At 43.2% G+C, this 18,626-nt stretch overlaps 1 protein-coding gene across 1 annotated transcript in view; it reads left to right on the top strand.

Moving 5' to 3' along the window:
• UBR5 (ubiquitin protein ligase E3 component n-recognin 5) overlaps window positions 1–18,626 on the top strand; it is a 3,965,620-nt gene that overhangs the window by 864,206 nt on the left and 3,082,788 nt on the right. Inside the window, exon 13 of the mRNA XM_044065648.1 lies at window positions 7,187–7,297. Coding sequence (XP_043921583.1) covers window positions 7,187–7,297 — 111 coding nt within the window. The remainder of the gene's footprint in view (window positions 1–7,186; window positions 7,298–18,626) is intronic.

Here is an 18,626-nt window from a genome sequence, read left to right as displayed (position 1 = left end):
TTTCACTTTTCTTGTTTTACAAAAAATAGACGCATTTATGGGTGATGTTGATACACTATTAAAAGTTAAGGAACTTCTTTGGCAGCTCACGTTCAATGCTGATGCACCACCTGGCCTTAATGAAAATCTTAATATTAAATGTGTTCTTAGGTGGCAACGCTAAATATGTTGCATTGTTATAATGCATTTATACAGGTTGTTTCTCTTATTTGATTGACACTTTCTTAATTGTCTTACAGCTGCCTATCTCATTTTTATGTCCTTTCACTACACAGATATTGTTTTTGCATTTTCACTGGTTACAGCAGTCTTCGTAACGCCCACTTTATGTATTGAGGTTTTCACAGTTGTTGTTTGATAAAGTCCTAGACATGTAATAAAGGGACGAAAGCTTGTCACTGGCTCCATTGTCTTTTATTCGTCTTAGGAAGTTTTGAAGTATATGTTTTTCTACTCTTCCTAGATATTTGACAGTTTTTTTGTGTCTATATATATAAACACTATTCTCAAACCTGATGCTGCAGCTTTACTTGATCCCCCTGTTACTAAGCACTTTAATTCAATCCTACTCTGTCTGGTAAGGAAGGGAAAATTGTTGATAGGTATGAAAAAGTGTATACTTCTGCGGCTTTGATTTTCAGAATTTTGAATGGTCAGGCTCGTATGTTTGTTCTGACAAATTGTGAAGTATGAGGAATGTTTTATCTGCATTATCTTCTTGTGAGAAAATCCTGCTTTAAATAACTTAGTTTCTTTGATTGCACAGGTTACTACTCATTGCTTGCAGTTAGTGTGTGTGTTTGTGTATGACTGTTGATAGTACTTATGCGGCTATGGCCGTTGATAATATTTTTAGGAGGTTTGTATGGCTGCATTCTCAGAAACTCCCAAATGAAGTTAAAATGAAGAGATTGTGTTTGGCCCCTGCAGAGGTAATCAGAAAGTGAGAAGGGACAAGCTGATCCAGAGAATCTCGTAAGATTGCTCAGCCTTTTTTTCCAAATTGTCCAAGGGATTTTCTATCTCCTTATCCAATTTTGGCAAAAATAAAAAACAAAAAAACCCTTAATAAATAACCTTAATAAAATTCAGGTAAACCGATATTTGAAGAAATGGCAAGAGGATTCCAAAAGTTAGCCTTGGTCCTCCCAAAACCAAGGACTGTCCAAGTCTGATTATTCAAGAGACCTTGTGACAATTCTACCCTGGCCCCTTTTTTTCTTTCATAAACCTTTTTGTAAACGGTGCCCAAATTTAAAATGATGTCACTTCACAACCTCTTCTTGTTTGTTTGTGTCTTTGGGCTTTTCCCAGTTAGGGGTCGGCAGAGAGGAACTCCGGGCCGCTAATGATTGGCTGTAGAGTTTTACATGCTTTCTTGCCGGGCCTAACGCACAACCTTCAACGAAGGAACGCCCATTCACACGTCGCCACACAGAAGACTGTCTGAGAATCGAATGGGCAACGTTGTAACTGTGAGGTGACAACGCCACCGCAGTACAACCTCTTCTTACTCTTTCAAATTTCTTGATAACACTAGACTTTAAAGTTGCTTGTTATCACATTCCTGTTCATCAAGGCTACAGACATTTCTTAAGGTTTTGTGTGTCTGGATCAAATTATCATTTCTCTGCTTTACCCTTTTGCCTGTCCACTGCTCCAAGAGTGTTCAGAAAGTGTCTAGCTCCAGTTATAGCACATTGCAGGCTACAGGGTATCCATATTTAGATAACTTTCTGATCTTTTCAGAGTCATTGTCAATGTATCTGATCAAGAGATCTCTTGCAGATGCTGGGGTTCCAAGGGATTATTCAAAAGTCTCTATTTACTCCCTCACACAGTATTGTGTTACTGGGATTGTTAACTAGACAGCTCAGTTCAAAGATCTTTTCTTCCACAGGAAAAAAGAACAGATCTTTAGATTTATTTCTAAGGATTTCCACTCAAACTTTGGTTACTACAAGGGAGCAACTCAGGGTATTTGGGTCTCATGGCATCTATGATTATGATACCCCTTGCAAGACTCCACATGGGAAAGATGCAGTGGTATCAGAAATTTCTTTGGTCCCAGCATCAACACCCTTTATCTTTTCAAATCCCAGTACTGGAATTTGTCAGCAGAGCAGTCTTTTAGTGGAAACAACAGGTAACCTTAAATCTAGGTTTCTTCTTCTCCCTCCCTGTTCCAAGGCAGTCAGTCACCATAGCTACTCCAGACTTTGCTTGGGGACCAATTTCAGTAGTGATAAAAGTGCAGGGGATGTGAGACACCAAGGACAGATGCAAGTACATAAATGTCAAGGAGATGCTTGCCCTGATCAAGGGACTCAACTCTATGAACCATCTTTGGTCCTCAGGACCTCTTCACTTGGTTACATAGAATGCCACAATCATGTGGTACATCAACAAGGAAGGAGGAACCAGGTCATACCCCTTTTGATGATTAACCATATTAGCTTTGGATAGATCTCCACAGCACAGTGTCACTCTACAGGTGTCCAGCATTCTGTCAGAGCAAAGCTGTGTGGCAGATAAGCTGAGAAGAACCAGGCAGACACTTATGATTGGAAACTAGATCAGGTGGTCTTCCGAGATTTGATCTGTGTGTGGGGATTTCAGGTAGACCTCTTTGCCTCTGCTCTGAACAGTCAACTGGCAAGATTCTGTTCTGGGACTCCATGCAGGAAGGCCTGGAAGACTAATACCTTTTTTCCTTGGACAGGAATGTTCCTGTATGCATTTCCACCCTTTCCACTAATGTCCAGGGTACTTCTGAAGTTTTAGAAGGCATCCCCCGATGTCTTTGTGGTGACTCCTTTTTGGCCCAAGCAGCCGTGGTTCTCCCTTCTTTTGAAAATGGCCACAGGCAGTTACCACAAGCTTCCTCGCTTTACTCACATAAGAACAGGGCTGTTTGATATGGTTTACTATCGTTTTATTGAAGTGGATTTGGTCGATGACACTTTGCGTGAAGTCCGATACTCAGATGTTGAATATCTTGAACTCTGATATATCTGAAGTACAAATCTTGCTCCTGTATTGACCCCATGTTAACGCTTGTTCCTAGGTCTAATTCAGAATGTGTTTCAGCTATAATGGAATCCGGCAATGTGACTTTTCATGGCCTTGAGTTGCTAATACGATCATTCGACTGACTCCACTTCATTAAAATAAACCATTTAATACACCTCAGCATCAGTCATCTTCAGTTGACTGCCTGGACTCTTTTTCTTTCGGCTTTTCCTGGTTAGCAGTCACCACAGCAGATCACTTGTCTGCTCATGATTGGCAGTGGAATTTTACGGTCTTTAGTTGCCAGCCCAGCGCCTAATCTTCCACAGAAGGCACACACTCACGCCTAGGGCCAATTTAGAGTGTCCAATCCACCTACAGCATGTCTTTGGGATGTGGGAGGAAACCGGAGCACCCGGAGGAAACCCACGCGACCACAGGGAAGACATGCAGACTCTGCACAGAAGGCACCCTTGCCGAGGATCAAACCGGAGAACCCCTTGCTGTGAGGCGGGAACGCTAACCACTGCACCACTGTGGCTGAGGTCTTAATTCCTTTTAGGCACCTGTTTACTGAGGACGTGCAGCATGTGCTAATAGAGACAAGAAAGCCTGCTACTTGAAAATCATGTATTAGCATAGGAAAAGGTTTCCTAGTTGGTGTTGCTTGGTACCAGCAGCATAACCAGCACCCATTCCGTGCTAGTCGCTTTCTGTTTTACAATATTTGTGTTGAGCTACTATTTTATGGCCTTTCTTATTTTTCTTTCAAGGTTCATTTGTTAGCCTTTTCAGCATGTCTGCCCATGTATCCTCCTCTTTTAATGCAGTCTCATGTCAAAATGTTCTTGAAATGGGTTTTGCATAACCAGTCTCCCAGGAAAACTGGCTTTCTGCCACTGCAGCTCTGAATCCCTAAGCTGATTTCATAGCTACCTGTCAGATAGGAAACGAGCCACAATATGGAACAATAAACTCTCCCCCAGCTCCCTATATGTGTAGGAGTCCCACAAGGATCTGTTGGCCCACTTTTATTTAGAGTTTTTACCAGTAACCGAAATTCCTCCGCAAATCCAGCCTCAGTCATACAATATGCTGATGATGCTTCCCTTTTCTGCTCTGCCCCTTCTGTCAAGGAACTCTAAGAAAAATCTCGGGCAGACCTTCACAGTATTGAAAACTACTTAACAGCCCATCAACTTAAACATAACCCCAATAAAACCAAGCTCATGGTCTTCTATAATGTCTTAACAACCAACCATCCACCTATTTCTATTTCCTCTTCCAGTGGCACAAAAATAGAACCCGTTGAACAGACAAAACTTTTTGGTGTCACAATTGATAGTGGACTTAAGTTTGACAAACACCTTGCACTGTTATTTAAAAAGGTTCATGTCGAACTCTGTTCTCTCTCTAGGGATAAATCGTATCTTACTGACCATGCCAGACTAGCAATAGCCAGAACCCATCTCTTATCTTCCCTGTTTTACTGTTCACAAATATTTACCAATCTTCGCAAATCTGAACTGAATAGCCTTGAATTTTGCTGTAAGAATATAGCCATATTTGCCACTAATCAGTCTCAAAGATCTCACCATTGCACTGCCCTTCTCCAGTTGAACAGGCTAGAGCTCCCTTGCCTGCTTACTCTGACTCAGCTACTAACTGCCCATACAGTCCTATACAAACCTGACTCACTAACCTAAAATCTTAGGTCTGGTGATAAAGCATGGTTGAATAACAAAACCCAAAATTTTCACGGCGTCTCCTTGTATTCGCATATCATTGCCAAACACTGGAATTCTCTGCCTCAGCATATTCTGTCCATCAGTGTTGTACATTCATTTAAACAGTTCCTAAATAAATATTTCATCAAACATAGGCTTTACTCATTTTCTCCACCAGGGTAACTAATTTAACCTGTTACTGTCTAACTTCTTTCTCTCCACCACCTATTGCCAATATTTCTTGGCAACTGAGCCTTCCTAGTTTCAGTTTGTGATATTTTTATCCTGGGGAGGGGGCAAATATATATTTTTGTTTTGTCTCAGATTAGGATAAGCTTATTGTACTACCATTGTTATATGCTTTTTGATACACAGTCAAGAAACTTGCATTTGAACACCTAATCTAATTGTCATATGTACAAATGTATAATTATTTAATCTTCTTTGGAGCTTTTCTCCCCGGGTCTCCGCTGAAAACGGGCATCTGGCCCAGTCAGACACTACCCGGTTATCAAATGTAAATATATAGATAAATAAAACTGTTGCCCCTCCTTGGGATCATAATTTTGTTAGAGAAGCTAACACTTGCTTCATTTGAACCATCTTATTTGGCTGAGTTGAGGTTCTTAAAGTGGAAAACAGTTTTACTGATTTCTCTGACCTCTGCAAAAAGAGTATTTGAGTTGCAAGTTCTTATTGTGTCAACCCCCTCTAATTTTCCATAGGGACAGGATTTCTTAGAGAAATAGCCTTTTTATGCCTAAAATGATATCTTAGTTTATTTTAAGCCAAACTATCCATCTCCCTGATTTCTTTATCTAAAAGGATTTAGAAAGGATACTCCCATACCTTGGATGCCCACAGATAAATCTGTTACTATCTTGACGGAACTATTTCAGATATTCAGATCATTTTATTTCTTGTGAAGGTAAGAAGAAGGGACAACTTTTGTCACATTGGAGTATTTCCAAATGGTTATCTAAGGCCATTACCTTTTGGCTATACTCACTGTAATAAAACTATTCCAGGCAGGGTCAAGGCTTACTCTACCACAACCTTGGCTTCATCTGTGGCTTTTTGGATAGGGTTGGATTCTAGAAGTATTCTAGAAACTGTTACTTTGTCCTCTGTACATACTTTTACAAAGCATTTTAAGCTTGATTCCTTTAGGTCCAGATCAAGCTTTGCTAGGACCATTCTCCAGAGGCCTCTGGACACTTTTCCTTCCTACCTCCCAGATGTAGTTAGTTATGGTTATCTACTCATATAGCTAAGTCTACTGCAGCAGTGATCAATATGAGAAATGTTGTACTGTTGTATAAGCTGAACTTACTGTAACAGTAGATATTTGAATGATTGCGACTGTTACAGTAACCACTCCCTCCCTCCAGCCCCCTTGTTTGTTTATTTTTTTGTTTTTGTTCATAGCATTGTTCTTTCAGGGCACACCCTGCCTCTCTCTCTCTCTAGCAGGAAAGCTGTGAAGGGCTTCCCACCCAAACATGTCTTTTAGTCAGCTCATTTTGAGCTACTTTGACAATTTGGACACTTGGAAGATGCTCTGAAGCTTTGAAAGCTGGCTGTTGTATCCTTGGTAGGGTGTAATCCATATAGCTAAGGCTGCTGCAGCAGTGATCATTCGAATATCGACTGTTATAGTAAGTTCATCTTAGACAGGTTTACTGTCATTTTGATTACTTTCATGGCTTTACTAGCTTACCAGAAAATTTATTGTTGAAGTTGGCGAAATCTTCTAAATATGAAAAGGTGTTTAACACCCATGGAAGCTTCTACCATACTGTACATGATGAATGATGTCTTTCGGCTTTTCCTGGTTAGGGGTCGCCACAGTGAAACTCTTGTCCGCTATTGATAGGCAGTGGATTTTTGCAGTGCCTAGTTGCCAGCCCACGCCCATCCTTCAAAGAAGGCACGCTCATTCACGCACGCACCTACCTGCATGTCTTTAACGTCACTCAACCACGTGGAGGACATGCAGACTCCACACAGAAGGCGCTCCAGCCAAGAATCGAACTGGAGAACCTCTTGCTGTGGAGTGACAATGCTAACTGCTGCACCACAGCAGCTTTCTCCCGTACTGTACATGCTGAAGCTTAATTGATATTGTTAATGTAAATATTTTATTTGCCTAGTCAAGTAGCCCAATTGTTTTTCATAAGCATCCTTGAGTACTATGTTGTAATAGCTTCCTGTGTATATTGTCTTTATTATAAAGTAAGTTTAATCCTTACATTGGACTGGGAAAGTGTTATGCCCGCATCCTTTTTTCTTTCTTGTATTAGTTCTTCTCCTGTCAACGATGGTAGCAAAAAAATGGACAGAATGGTTAAATTTATTGCTATTGATTTAAGAAAAAAAAAAAAAAAAAAAAGCTTAATTCCAGTTTAATATGTCTGACATAATTTGTTTGTTTTTTCTTTCTGAAGAACCCTTCTTTACATCATCCCAGAACTGCTTTCTTAGGACTTGCCAGTGAAAAGATTACTCTGTTATCGGCAAACAGTATCAGGGCAACTGTAGCAACTGAAAGCAACAAGGTAAGTCGCTTCTTTGTCCCTCGGTAGGGAATGAAAGGGTCACTCCACTTGTTTGTGTGTTTGTACGCTTGTACACATTTGAACAAACATGCTTTTTATTGTAATCTTTTAAAATGGATCGGAAACTATTTCTTGTATGCATCTTTTTTTTTGTTGTTTTTGTCACTTTAAAATACATTTATTATCTTATCAGTTTAACACCTAGCAGTTCCTGATCAAACCACAGTATGAAACTGCAGTTTGCCTTTACATTCACAAGCAGTTTTATTTATTTTTTTTATATATATATCTTATGAACTACTGATAGTCATTGACAGCACTGCTGCAGTCTTATCTAGAATAGGATAGCGATGGTTATCATAAGGGGTGTACTGCTGGATTCCCATTCAAGTAACAAGAATTTAACCACAGGCAGGCACCTGCATATCTTGACTGACTCCTAGAGCTCTGGAAACTCACTTTGTGGACTCGTCTTCTCATGTTAGAAACATCAGGCTGACACCAGAAAGAAAAAGGGAAGCATTCTGCATAATCTTCACTTCTTTTTTTTTTTTTTGCTATGATTAAGAGATTTGGTAATCTCTTTCATTAGTCCCCTCAAGACATCTTCCTGAGGGATAAGTACTTTTTTGGGAATTACTTTGTTTTATTTTTGCCTTAGTGTTTTTGTTGCTAGTAATTGTTAATGTTTTTTTTTTTGGGGTGGGGGGGGGTATGTATTCTTTTTGGTTTCTGAGGTTGATGAGATCCACAGGAAAAAAAAAATTAGTGTGCCTATGGTAAGCAGATCATGCTAGAGGATTTCCATATGCATTGTCTTTTGTACTGGGAACGATCATCCTATGGAAACGTACAGGGAGTGCTTTTTATTTTAAAAGGAAACCCCCTCAAAACAGAGTTAGAAAACTTAAAGTTTATCTAGAGTACCAAAAAGTATTAATCTGAGGCCAGAGCTGTTTGTCCCCTCTGTTTTGCTTGTTGGGACACATTTCCAAGTGTTTTTTTAAGAAATTCTAAAGTAATTATGATAGAGGTGGAAAACTCATGGAAGCAGACGACTTCTCCACCACAGTAATAATACTACTGTTACTACTACACACTCTCCCCCCTCTCTTCTACTACTCTGTGCCTAACCCTCACACTAGTATTTTCATATTGAATACTCTTCATTTTGCCATGTTGCTATATGTAAATACTGCCTTTTTTATCTAACAGTACTTTATACTTCTATTTTGGCACTTCTCACAAATGTGTTTTATTTTGTATTTGTTATTACGGCTTTGTTTGGGAATTGTACTGTTTTGCTATGCACTGAGTGTTTTGCTCCCAGGCTGGGTCTGCAAAGACTGTCTTAAGATTAGTGTCCTGCAGTGCTAAACAAGTTTAAATGAATAAGTAGGCAGGGTCTGTGGAACTTTAGAAACCTCATCAGACCCCCCCCCCCCCAAGCCCGAGAACTCCATTTACTTGTTAGTGCTGGTTAAGTCCCTGGTCATAGCATCTCCTGTACAGCTGCTACCTCTTTAGAGACTGACAGCAGGTTAAGTTTCCCTCCCCCTGAAATCCGGTACTGACCCATGAGGAAGACCTTCAGAATATAACAACATTATTTGTTGAGCCAACGTCATATTATCTTTTAACCAACCAATCACCTTTGTGGACATAGAATCCTTGCCACCTTTTGATAGGAGTTGAGCCCTGAGATATACTGGCCCTCTTCTAACTTCAGTTGTATTAAAGCAAGGACATTACTTCAGTGCAGTCTGTGGGGGGGGGGGGGGGGTAGCAGACACCATGGAGGAAGCTTAAAAAGTTAAAAGTAAAATAAAATGAAATTGTTACCTAATCCGAGAAATGACACTGCATAGCATTTTGCAGCTAATTAGGCTTACAGTTTTATTTTTTTTTGTTCTGCTCTATGCTTATGCTATATGAGCTCTGCATTCGGTCATTTCTTCTTCCACTCCGTTTAAGGCATCATAAGGTAAAAATAGCATTGTCCTAAGTTAATCAGTGCATTTTTACCCACTAATTAATTTTTTCTGTTTTTCTTCTACTTGACTGCCCAGTTCAGACTCCCTCTTGGAGACTCTGGACATCACAAGAGAGCATGTAAGGTAAGTAGACAATGGAAATCTGTAAGATAAATCCTAAATTTTGGTTACAGTTTTATTTATTTATTTTTAATGAGTTAGTTTATTTCTGGTTATGCTCAATCTCTAACAGATATACATGGCAACCAAATTAAACGAAAACTTAAAAGAACTGTAAATGTGTGAATATATTTGAAAGAATATAAATACATTATTATTTAGTAATATAAGAAACTTGAATAGTCTCTTAATGGAAGACATAGCAGTACTGTCACTCTGTGAAGTATTGTGGCTGTACAGTAAATAAGGGAGAAGACTGCCATGCCCCCAACATCTTATGTTTACATTGTTAATGCTGAGTTTAAAACAAATGTGTTCTAAGGATTGTGTAGGCTGATGATTAGGGGCTCTTGGATCAGGAAAAAAAAAGTTGCAGTAAAAGAAAACTGAATGATGGAATGGATAATTATTTGTTTACAGTACTAATTCACTAAGTATCCAAAGTAAAAAATGCATGTTGGTCAAGATGAAAAACAAGCTTTTATTCTTATGGGGTGAATGTGAGCTATGTCAATACGAAAGAGGGATTTGTATACAGACTTCTTATTTGAGTGTGTTTGTGACTATGAGTGGGCATTCTTGTGAATTTGTGTGTGCGCGCATCACTGAATGTACATACGAGTGTGTGCAAGTACATGCAAACTCAAGTGTAGCGCTGGTGTGTGACTCATTAAATTGTCCATACATATAGGTGTGAATGTGATAATTTAGACTTCTATTTTGAGAGAAAGTCATCACATTCAGCAGTTTCTGCCTTAATTTCTTAGTAAGTTACATAATGTAGAGTACATTTAAGCAGATATTAGAAAGATGAACTAAAGAATGAAATAAAGATCAGTAGCTTGATTTTACAAGAGTAAGGCAAAAGTAAAGTAAGTTAAATTCTAGGGTAAGAGAGGAACACACAAGATTCTCAACTGCAATAGGTTGGCTAGTTTTATGGCCAGAAATTAATGGAAGGCATGAAAGAATGTGTATGGGTACCTATGTGGAAAAATATTAATTTGCAGGAGATATTCATAGAATGAAATTCTGATAAAAATGTGTTTGCTACTGAATGTTTGTTAACGTAGATATAAATGCATACGCGCACACCTTTTTTTTCCTCTTTGGGATTCAAATGAAAGTGGTAGAGAGAGGAGTCTAAAGATTAGATATGAGGTTAAAGGGATAGGTGGTCACCTATGAATGGAAATAGGTGAAGTTACAGATTTATTAAAATTAAAGTAGCTGGTTGGAAATATGCTGTTTCTGGGGAATAGTATACTGAAAGAGTGAAAGATCTCCTTGTTGTAACCCTGTTGCTGAATGTATGTAAGCAGAGAGAATTTGTTATGTGGAAGGTGTTAAAACAGAATAAACATTGTAACCTTTCAAATGTCCCTCATATTTTGTCTGTTCATAAAATGTGTAGTTTACTGGCAAATAGCTGAAGATTACAGTCATTGAATAATGACAGTTGAGTTTCACATTTCATTTCCTTCAAAAGATGCATGCAGTGCAAAACATGTTTGTTATTCTAACAGGTTTACAAATACATAAAAGCAGTATGTAAAGTCTGTATCTGGTTTTGGATCTTTGTCATTATTTTTGGCATTGTCACTAATTCTTGAACTAAGAGATTGAGCTTGGCATTGCAGAATGTGTTCTTATACTTAAGCACATAGTCAGTATTGCTCTTTGTTAGAAGTAAAAGAGCTGAATTTTCCTTTGTTGGTTAAAGTAGTAGCAGGAAAGTTAACATATGGAAGTATATATTAGTCAGGTTCACAGAGCTGCTGTGGAAGTTAAGAGCTGTATAGTGTAGCCAGAAAAGATTGGATAGGCAGATTTAGGGTGTGTTATATAACAAACTAGGTGTAAAGCAGAAATAGATTTGCAGAGGTAGAGGAGGATTGCTGAAAAAAGTGGTGAGGTTTCAAAACCTGTGGCACATTTCTTTTGAGCTTTCTTGCTTGTTTTCCATTTATGTTTTAAGGTTGGGGGGGGGGGGCAATGGAGAGGGTGGTTATTTTTTTATGAATTCTTTTCTCGTGTGTGCACGCACATGTAAACGTTTTTATCTGATGTCACTTTTCATTCTATCCTCAACTGTTGGGATTGGATTCGACTCAGCCTTTACTTTGCGGCTTACCCACCCCTCTTACCCATAGTGCACCAACCCGTAACATACCTCAGATCTCGTCAGTCGCTTTTCATGAAAAGACATAGCCTGAGCTCTCGCGTTTTCTAGGATAAGTGATTATCTGAAGTAGTTGACTTCATTCATTCTGCACGTATGGGTATACGGATCCGATTCGGATCCGAGCCGGCAAAACTTTTCGAGCATCAGCTCCGATCTCCAAGCTCCTCCTTTATCTATATTACATCACTTCCTCCTATCTAGCCCCAGATCTTGTTTGCCGCTCTGAGTCATCATTGTGGTCTCTGAGCTCTAAGCAAGGTGGTAAGGTTTCTTTGGTATTTTTGTGATAGTTGAGTGTGAGTACCTTTCCCCTTTTCCTCCCTTCACGTTTGGTCGTCGTGTTAGTTGTAAAAAAAAAAAATTTAAGTGTTTTGTTTGTGATGCTGGTTTCCTGCCTAGGCCCAATCCCTGTTAAGTGCGTGTGTGAGTGTGCCGTTAGGGCTTTTACTGTCTCTACTATGGCTGAACAGCCTAAGGTTCTATTTAAGAAGTGCACAGAATGTGGTCATAAGCTCTCACCAGCCGATGGCCACACTCTGTGTGTTCTATGTTTAGGGGTTGCCCATCTGTCTGCATCCTGCGACATTTGTTCAGGCTTTAACCCTAGGGTGTTTAAGGATAGTCGGGCTAAGCTTGTGGCTAAGGGTCTGCTACCAGCTTCTGTCCTGGAGTCTGCCTCGGTCTCCTCCCCAGCCACTGACACTGTGCAGGTAGGGGCTCAACCTCCCGCCAGGCCTGCTTCATCGGAGTCATCCCAGACAGGTAGGGACAGAAGGGGGAAGGAGAAGTGTCACAAAGAGAGGGACAGGCCCAGAAAAAGATCACCAGACAGGGAGACTTTCTCCAGCCCCTCTTCAAAGGTAAACAGGTCTCTTTCTCGGCTCCGCTCTCCCCGTTTCTCGCCGGAGCCGACGGAGTCATCTGAGCTGAGGCACTGCCCTCAGATCCTGCCCAGGCCCAAGTCTGTCGCTTCCTCCAGGTCGACTCAGAGCGTCTCCGACCTTGATATGGACAGGCTGATGAGGAGGTTCATTCAGAACCAGATTCAGATGGGGGGGGTCTTACCAGGGCCCTCTCCCATTGGAGGGGGTCCTTCTGCTATGTTCCACTGTATTTCTCCTTCCTCGATCCGACCCGATGCTTCTGGGTTCTCGGGTCAGTGACCTTTCGGAGCTGTTGGGTCAGCGCCGATGGTTCCCGTGTCCTCTACGCCGGCCGTTACCTTGAGTTCCTCGGATCTGATCTCTGATCCAGGGGACTCTCGGAGCCGTGGTCGGGGAGTCGGACCCAAGGGTCGAGATCTTGCTCTTTCAGATCCCATCCTCGGTGCCTGGACTACCTCGCCGTCAGCTCCGATCCCTGCTTCAGTGCCGGGGAGAGCCTCATCCTTGCGTTCTACGGAGGTGTGCTCTCCATCGGCATTTGGGGCAGTGGAAAGGGTTCTCTCCCAGGGGTTGAGACCACAGCTCACCTACTCGGATCCTACCCAGACCACTCTGATTTTGGATTCTGCTCCCATTACTCTGTCTCAGGGACAGCCCGTGCCAAAGCAACTCCAGGTTGTTCCCCTCAGGGAACCCCCGGAGGCTTACGAATCCTCACCAGAGAGTCCCACTAGAGAGGGAACCTTGTAAGCGGAAGTGTAAAAGGAGGCACTTGGACTCCTCTGAGTCAATTACCACTGATACGGACTTGGATGAAGGAGAGGGTTCCCCCAGATCACTTACCGAAGGCGTCTCGTTCGGAGACATTATGGAGGTCCTCCGCCAAAGAGGAGGTTGTTCAGCCCCCAAACCCTCTGCAGATGAGTCTGTATTCCTGGAGACCTTTGGCGCGGGCCCATCTACTTCCTGGGTCTCCCCTTCAGCGGACCCTTTGGTGGATCTCATCACCACTAGGGCATGGAAGGATCCTGACACCGTAGAGCCTGTATCCAAAAGGCCAGACAAAATTCTTTCCCCGCCATCAGACAGGCGGGCATGGTCTAAAGGAGCCCCGGTAGACGCTTTGGTGGTTGCAGCTGCCACAAAGAAGGAACTGGCACAGGGGAGTTCCTCGGTTCATCCACCAGACAGAGTCCAGGTCGATGGATCTTTTCGGGAAGCGCATGTACTAGTCAGCGACATTTTCTATTCATGCGCTTAATTACTTGGCACATGTTATCCGACTGCAGCGAGACCTTATATCGGAATTAACTGAGTCGCTCCCGGAGGCTCTGTCGCAGCAGGACAAGCAGTCTTTCACTGTGAAGATGACTACACTGAAATCAGTGACTAATACCTCTGTGCCTCTCTCATGCTACAGAGGGAGCCTCTAGGGCTGCTGGTACAGGCGTTGCCTCGAGGCGTCATGCCTGGATCAGGCTGTGTCAATTTGCGGACCCCTTTAAGGCGTCTTTCATCAACGGCCCTTTCAGTGGATCATCCCTATTTGGGAAGACTGTACGTGACACACTAACCCAGAGTGAGAAGGACGGAAAGACTTTGTCAGCCGTCTGAATCCACTTCTGTAACCCCCAGAGGTCCTATTCCAGGAACCAAAAGGGGCAAAAGAAGATGTGGTTTTGGAAATCACAGTCCTTTCGTGACACTCAGAAATATTCGTCCCCCAGAGGAGGAGGGGGACAAGACCCGACGCCATCCCAGAGGCAGAGGGGGTCCCAGAAACTTCGGGTCTAGGGAACTTTTTTCCAACAGACCCGCACAGCAACCCTGAGGGGGTTTCCTGGCTGCTCTACTCTGGAGGCAGTCGGGGGAAGCTTTTCCTTACATCCAGCAGCATGTGAGTCCATTACTGCAGACCGCTGGGTGTTAAACATCATATCCAGAGGTTATTCTTTCCCCTTCATTTCATGTCCCATAACTCCAGCATGCCTTCCAGATGTTCCACCTGCTCACATGGAGGCTGCAGCTTTAGAGGTTTCGAAGCTGCTACAAAAATGAGCCATCGAGCCGGTCCCCCCAGATCAATCCGGATCAAGCATCTACTCCAGGTTCTTTTTAGGGCCAAAGAAGAAAAGGGACCTCAGGCCCATTCTGGACCTGTCTATCCTCAACCTGTCGGTAGAGAAACAAAAATTCCGAATGGTCACTCTACAGTCCATTCTACCGTTTCTGAGAGAATGCAATTGGATGTGCTCGTTAGATCTCCAGGATGCTTACTTATCACATCAAGGTCCACAGAAGCTCCAGGAGGTTTCTACGCTTCCGGCTAGGGGCCAGTCACTTTCAATTCAGAGCCCTACCCTTTGGTCTCACCACAGCCCCCAGGGTGTTCACCAAGGTTATGGCGGTCGTAGCGGCTCACCTGAGACTTCAGGGCATTCAGGTATTCCCCTACCTAGACGACTGGTTCTTCGCTGCATCCACCAAACGTCTCTTGTGTCCGGCTACTTCCTCGGTCTGGCTCACAAGTTAGGCATCACGATCAGTATCAGCAAGTCCCACCTGGCTCCGGTTCAAATAATAGACTTCATCGGGGAAAGGTTGGATTCGATTCAGTCAAAAGATTTTTTTTCACCCCGGAAAGGATAGAAAATCTCAGACTCCATGTATCGGCGATCTTGGATCACTTGGTAGTCACAGCAGCCGATGTTCTCAGGGCCCTGGGTTCGATGGCAGCCGCAACCTCTATCCTCCCTCTTGCACGTCTTCACATGAGTATTTCAGTGGAATCTAGCAGTTCAATGGTCCTGGCTAGACCTTCCGATGAATTTCCACATCCGAATCAATCGGACATGCAGTACGTCACTCCAGTGGTGGCTTCAGTCGGCGGGCATTTTCGCGGGGCGCAGCTTTCTAGCCCCTCTGGCTCAAGCCACGGTGACCACGGACGCTTCCCAGCTCAGGTGGGGGGGGGTCACTTCTGGGAAGAATGGTCCAAGGCATGTGGTCCTCTCCAGAGACCAAGCTACACATCAGTGTCCTGGAGATGAGAGCAGTGCTTTTAGCGTTGAGAGCCTTCCACCCTGTCCTACCTCCGGGGATGGTAGCCATTCAATCAGACAACATGTCTGTAGTCTGGTGTATAAACAAAGAGGGAGGGATCCGATCCTACCCCCTTTGTTGCGAGGCCATGAGGGTTTGGGAGTGGGCCATATCCACCAGCCGTTTTCTCATAGCAACACATATCCCGGGATGCTCCAACATTCTAGCGGACAGTCTCATCAGGGCAATCATTCTGCCTTACGAGTGGTCTCTGAAACAATCAGTGGCGGAGAAGATCTTCCGTGTTTGGCGTCAACCTTGCTGCGATCTCTTCACATCTCCTTCCAATGCGAAGTGCAGCAACTTCTTCACTCTGATCCCCCCTCCGGGGGATGTCCCCAGGGACGCTCTAGTCCATGCTTGGCCTCCCGGGCTACTGTATGCTTATCCCCCATTACCTCTTATTCCGAAGTTCCTTCAGAGAGCTTGCCGGCTGCAGTGCAAAGTCATTCTCATAGCTCCCTTCTAAGGTCTCACCTGTTGGCTCCTCCATGGACTCTAGATCCATGCCCGGATCTGATCTGTCACCCGTCGGGCTTGCCCCTGCCCAACCTGGACAGTCTCAAGCTGACGGCGTGGCTGCTCCAGTTCCCATGATGATCAGGACTCCCAGACTTTCGTCCCCTGTTAAGAATATTCTGGTAGCTTCCCTTAAAGCCTCCACTAGGAAACTCTACAATAGCAAGTGGAGACGTTTTTGCGTTTGGGCCTCTCAGCGCAATCTGAATCAGTTTACAGTCCCCGTTCCGGTCATACTGGATTTTCTGGCCAATCTTTTTCGATCGGGCGCAAGTGCTTCCACCATCAAGGTTCAGCTGGCGGCCATCTCTAATTTTCATGTGGGTGAAAATAAGGTTGCTCTGGCTTCTGCCAAATTGTGTAAAGCTTTCCTGAAGGGCACTTTTCTATTGCGACCACCAGTTAAAGAAAGAGTGCCCCCCCTGGGATCTGACTTTGGTCCTTCAGGCTTTGACCTCTTACCCTTTCTAGCCAGACCGTTCAGTTCCGATGAAGTTTTTGTCGTGGAAGACCACCTTCTTGGTCGCCATCACTTCAACCAAGAGAGTTTCAGAGTTGCAGGCCTTATCCTCCTTGCCCCCCCCATTTGGTTTTCCACAAGGATAGGGTTTCGCTGCATACGAACCTTTCCTTTCTTCCCAAGGTGTCCTCAGCAGCCAATATTAATCGGTCTATAAATTTGCCAGTCTTCGTCCCAAATTTCCAAAATAGAGGTGAACGTAAGCTTCATTTATTGGATGTCCATAGACAGCTTCGTTTTTACCTCCATAGGACTAAACCCTTCCGCAAGTCGGATCAATTTTGTCTCTTCTAAACCATTTTTGGGCAAAGCAGTTTTAAAAGTGTCCCTAGCAAGGTGGATCACTCTTTGTATTGCACAGGTTTATAAGGACAAAGGTTTATCTCCTCCTGGTGTATTGAAGGCTCATTCCACTAGAGCATTGGCCACTTCTGCGGCTTTCTGGTCAAGAGTTCCGTTAGACGATATCTGTGCGGCAGCGACTTCGGCCAATTCGCACACATTCATTTCTCATTATAAATTGGATCTTATTTCTAGAGAGAGAGCATCCTTTGGCTCTGTGGCGCTCAGAAATATCCTTCCATAAGGGCCTCCCAGGAATACTAGTAGCTGGGGACTCTGTCCCATATGTGCAGAATGAATGAAGTCAACTACTTCAGATAAAGAAGTTATGTTCTTACCATAATGTTCCATCTGAGTAGTAGATTTCATTCTTCTGCACCTTCCCTCCCTCCATCCCCCTCACTCTTCAGGTTTTTCCTGTTTAGGATTGTGGTTATGTTGCCATTTAGTGTCAGCAAACTCGATCTGGGGCTAGATAGGAGGAAGTGATGTAATATAGATAAGGGAGGAGCTCGGAGCTGATGCTCAAAGTTTTGCCGGCTAGGATCCGAATACCCATATGTGCAGAAGCATGAAGTCTACTACTCAGATGGAATGTTATGGTAAGAACATAACTTCTTTTTTTTTCCCTCATAGTTTTTTCTCTAGTAAATCTCCTTATTTTATTACCCCCCTTACCTTAAAACAAAAAAAAGTGGCTTTCCCTTTCTCTGTGTTGCCAGTATGTCTGATAAAGGGCCTTCCGGTTTTAACAATGACAAAAGTGTGGACACAAATTTCCCTTTTCAGATGCCCATGCTTTATGTGTGTATTGTTTGGGCCTGCAACATCTCCAAGAGGATTGTTTGGTTTGTAAAAACTTCGACCCTATGGTCGTAGCAGACAAAGAATAAATTGATTTTAAAGAAGTTGCTTCCTTCAGCCTTTGAAGCTATGTTTGGGGATCAGTCCCTCAAGACCAAGTCTCTTAGACCTTCTACTTCGTCTACTCCATCTTTGGAGCTGCTGAAGAAAAAGCCAGATCCAAAACCAGCTCAGATTCTTTCTCCTTTGGATGCAATGAAAACATCTACGACTCTAAGCTCTTCGGATCCCTAGATCCTGCCCTGGAACAAGATACTCACCGGCATTGGACCTGATGCCTTCCAGGGTTCCCATCTCTCTCTTTGGAGAGATGCCAGTCCAGGTCACCATCCCTTGCCTCATCTCATTCTTCCAGGAGTTTGACTGAAGATGATGTGGACAGAATGATGAGGAGATTCCTCTTGGTGCGGATACAGACGGGTGTTCTTCCGGCTCCTACACTCCCAAGTCAGGAAGTCCATCCATCTGCCACGTCACACTTAATTGCTCCTTTGTTGGTCCAGCCAGTGTTTTCAGAGTCTATGGATTTGAACCTTCTGGGTCCATCTGGCTCAGGTCCGAGGATAGCTTTATCTTCAGAGCTGAAGCTTTCTCTTAGTATACCAGCGCCTACATCTTCGGATTTGGATGACTGTTGTAGCAGAAGCTGCCTTGTCTAGTCTGAGGCATTGGAGTTGATTCTGAGGTTTTCAGAGCCATCTCTGCTGCTCAGAGCCTTGGTATTGGACAGCTCAGCTCCATCTTCTGCCTCGAGGAAATT

Source organism: Protopterus annectens, chromosome 3.part0 (assembly GCF_019279795.1).
Source record: "Protopterus annectens isolate FY-2018-M chromosome 3.part0, PAN1.0, whole genome shotgun sequence".
Classification (NCBI taxonomy): domain Eukaryota; kingdom Metazoa; phylum Chordata; order Ceratodontiformes; family Protopteridae; genus Protopterus; species Protopterus annectens.
This window is presented reverse-complemented; position numbering and strand designations above follow the sequence as displayed.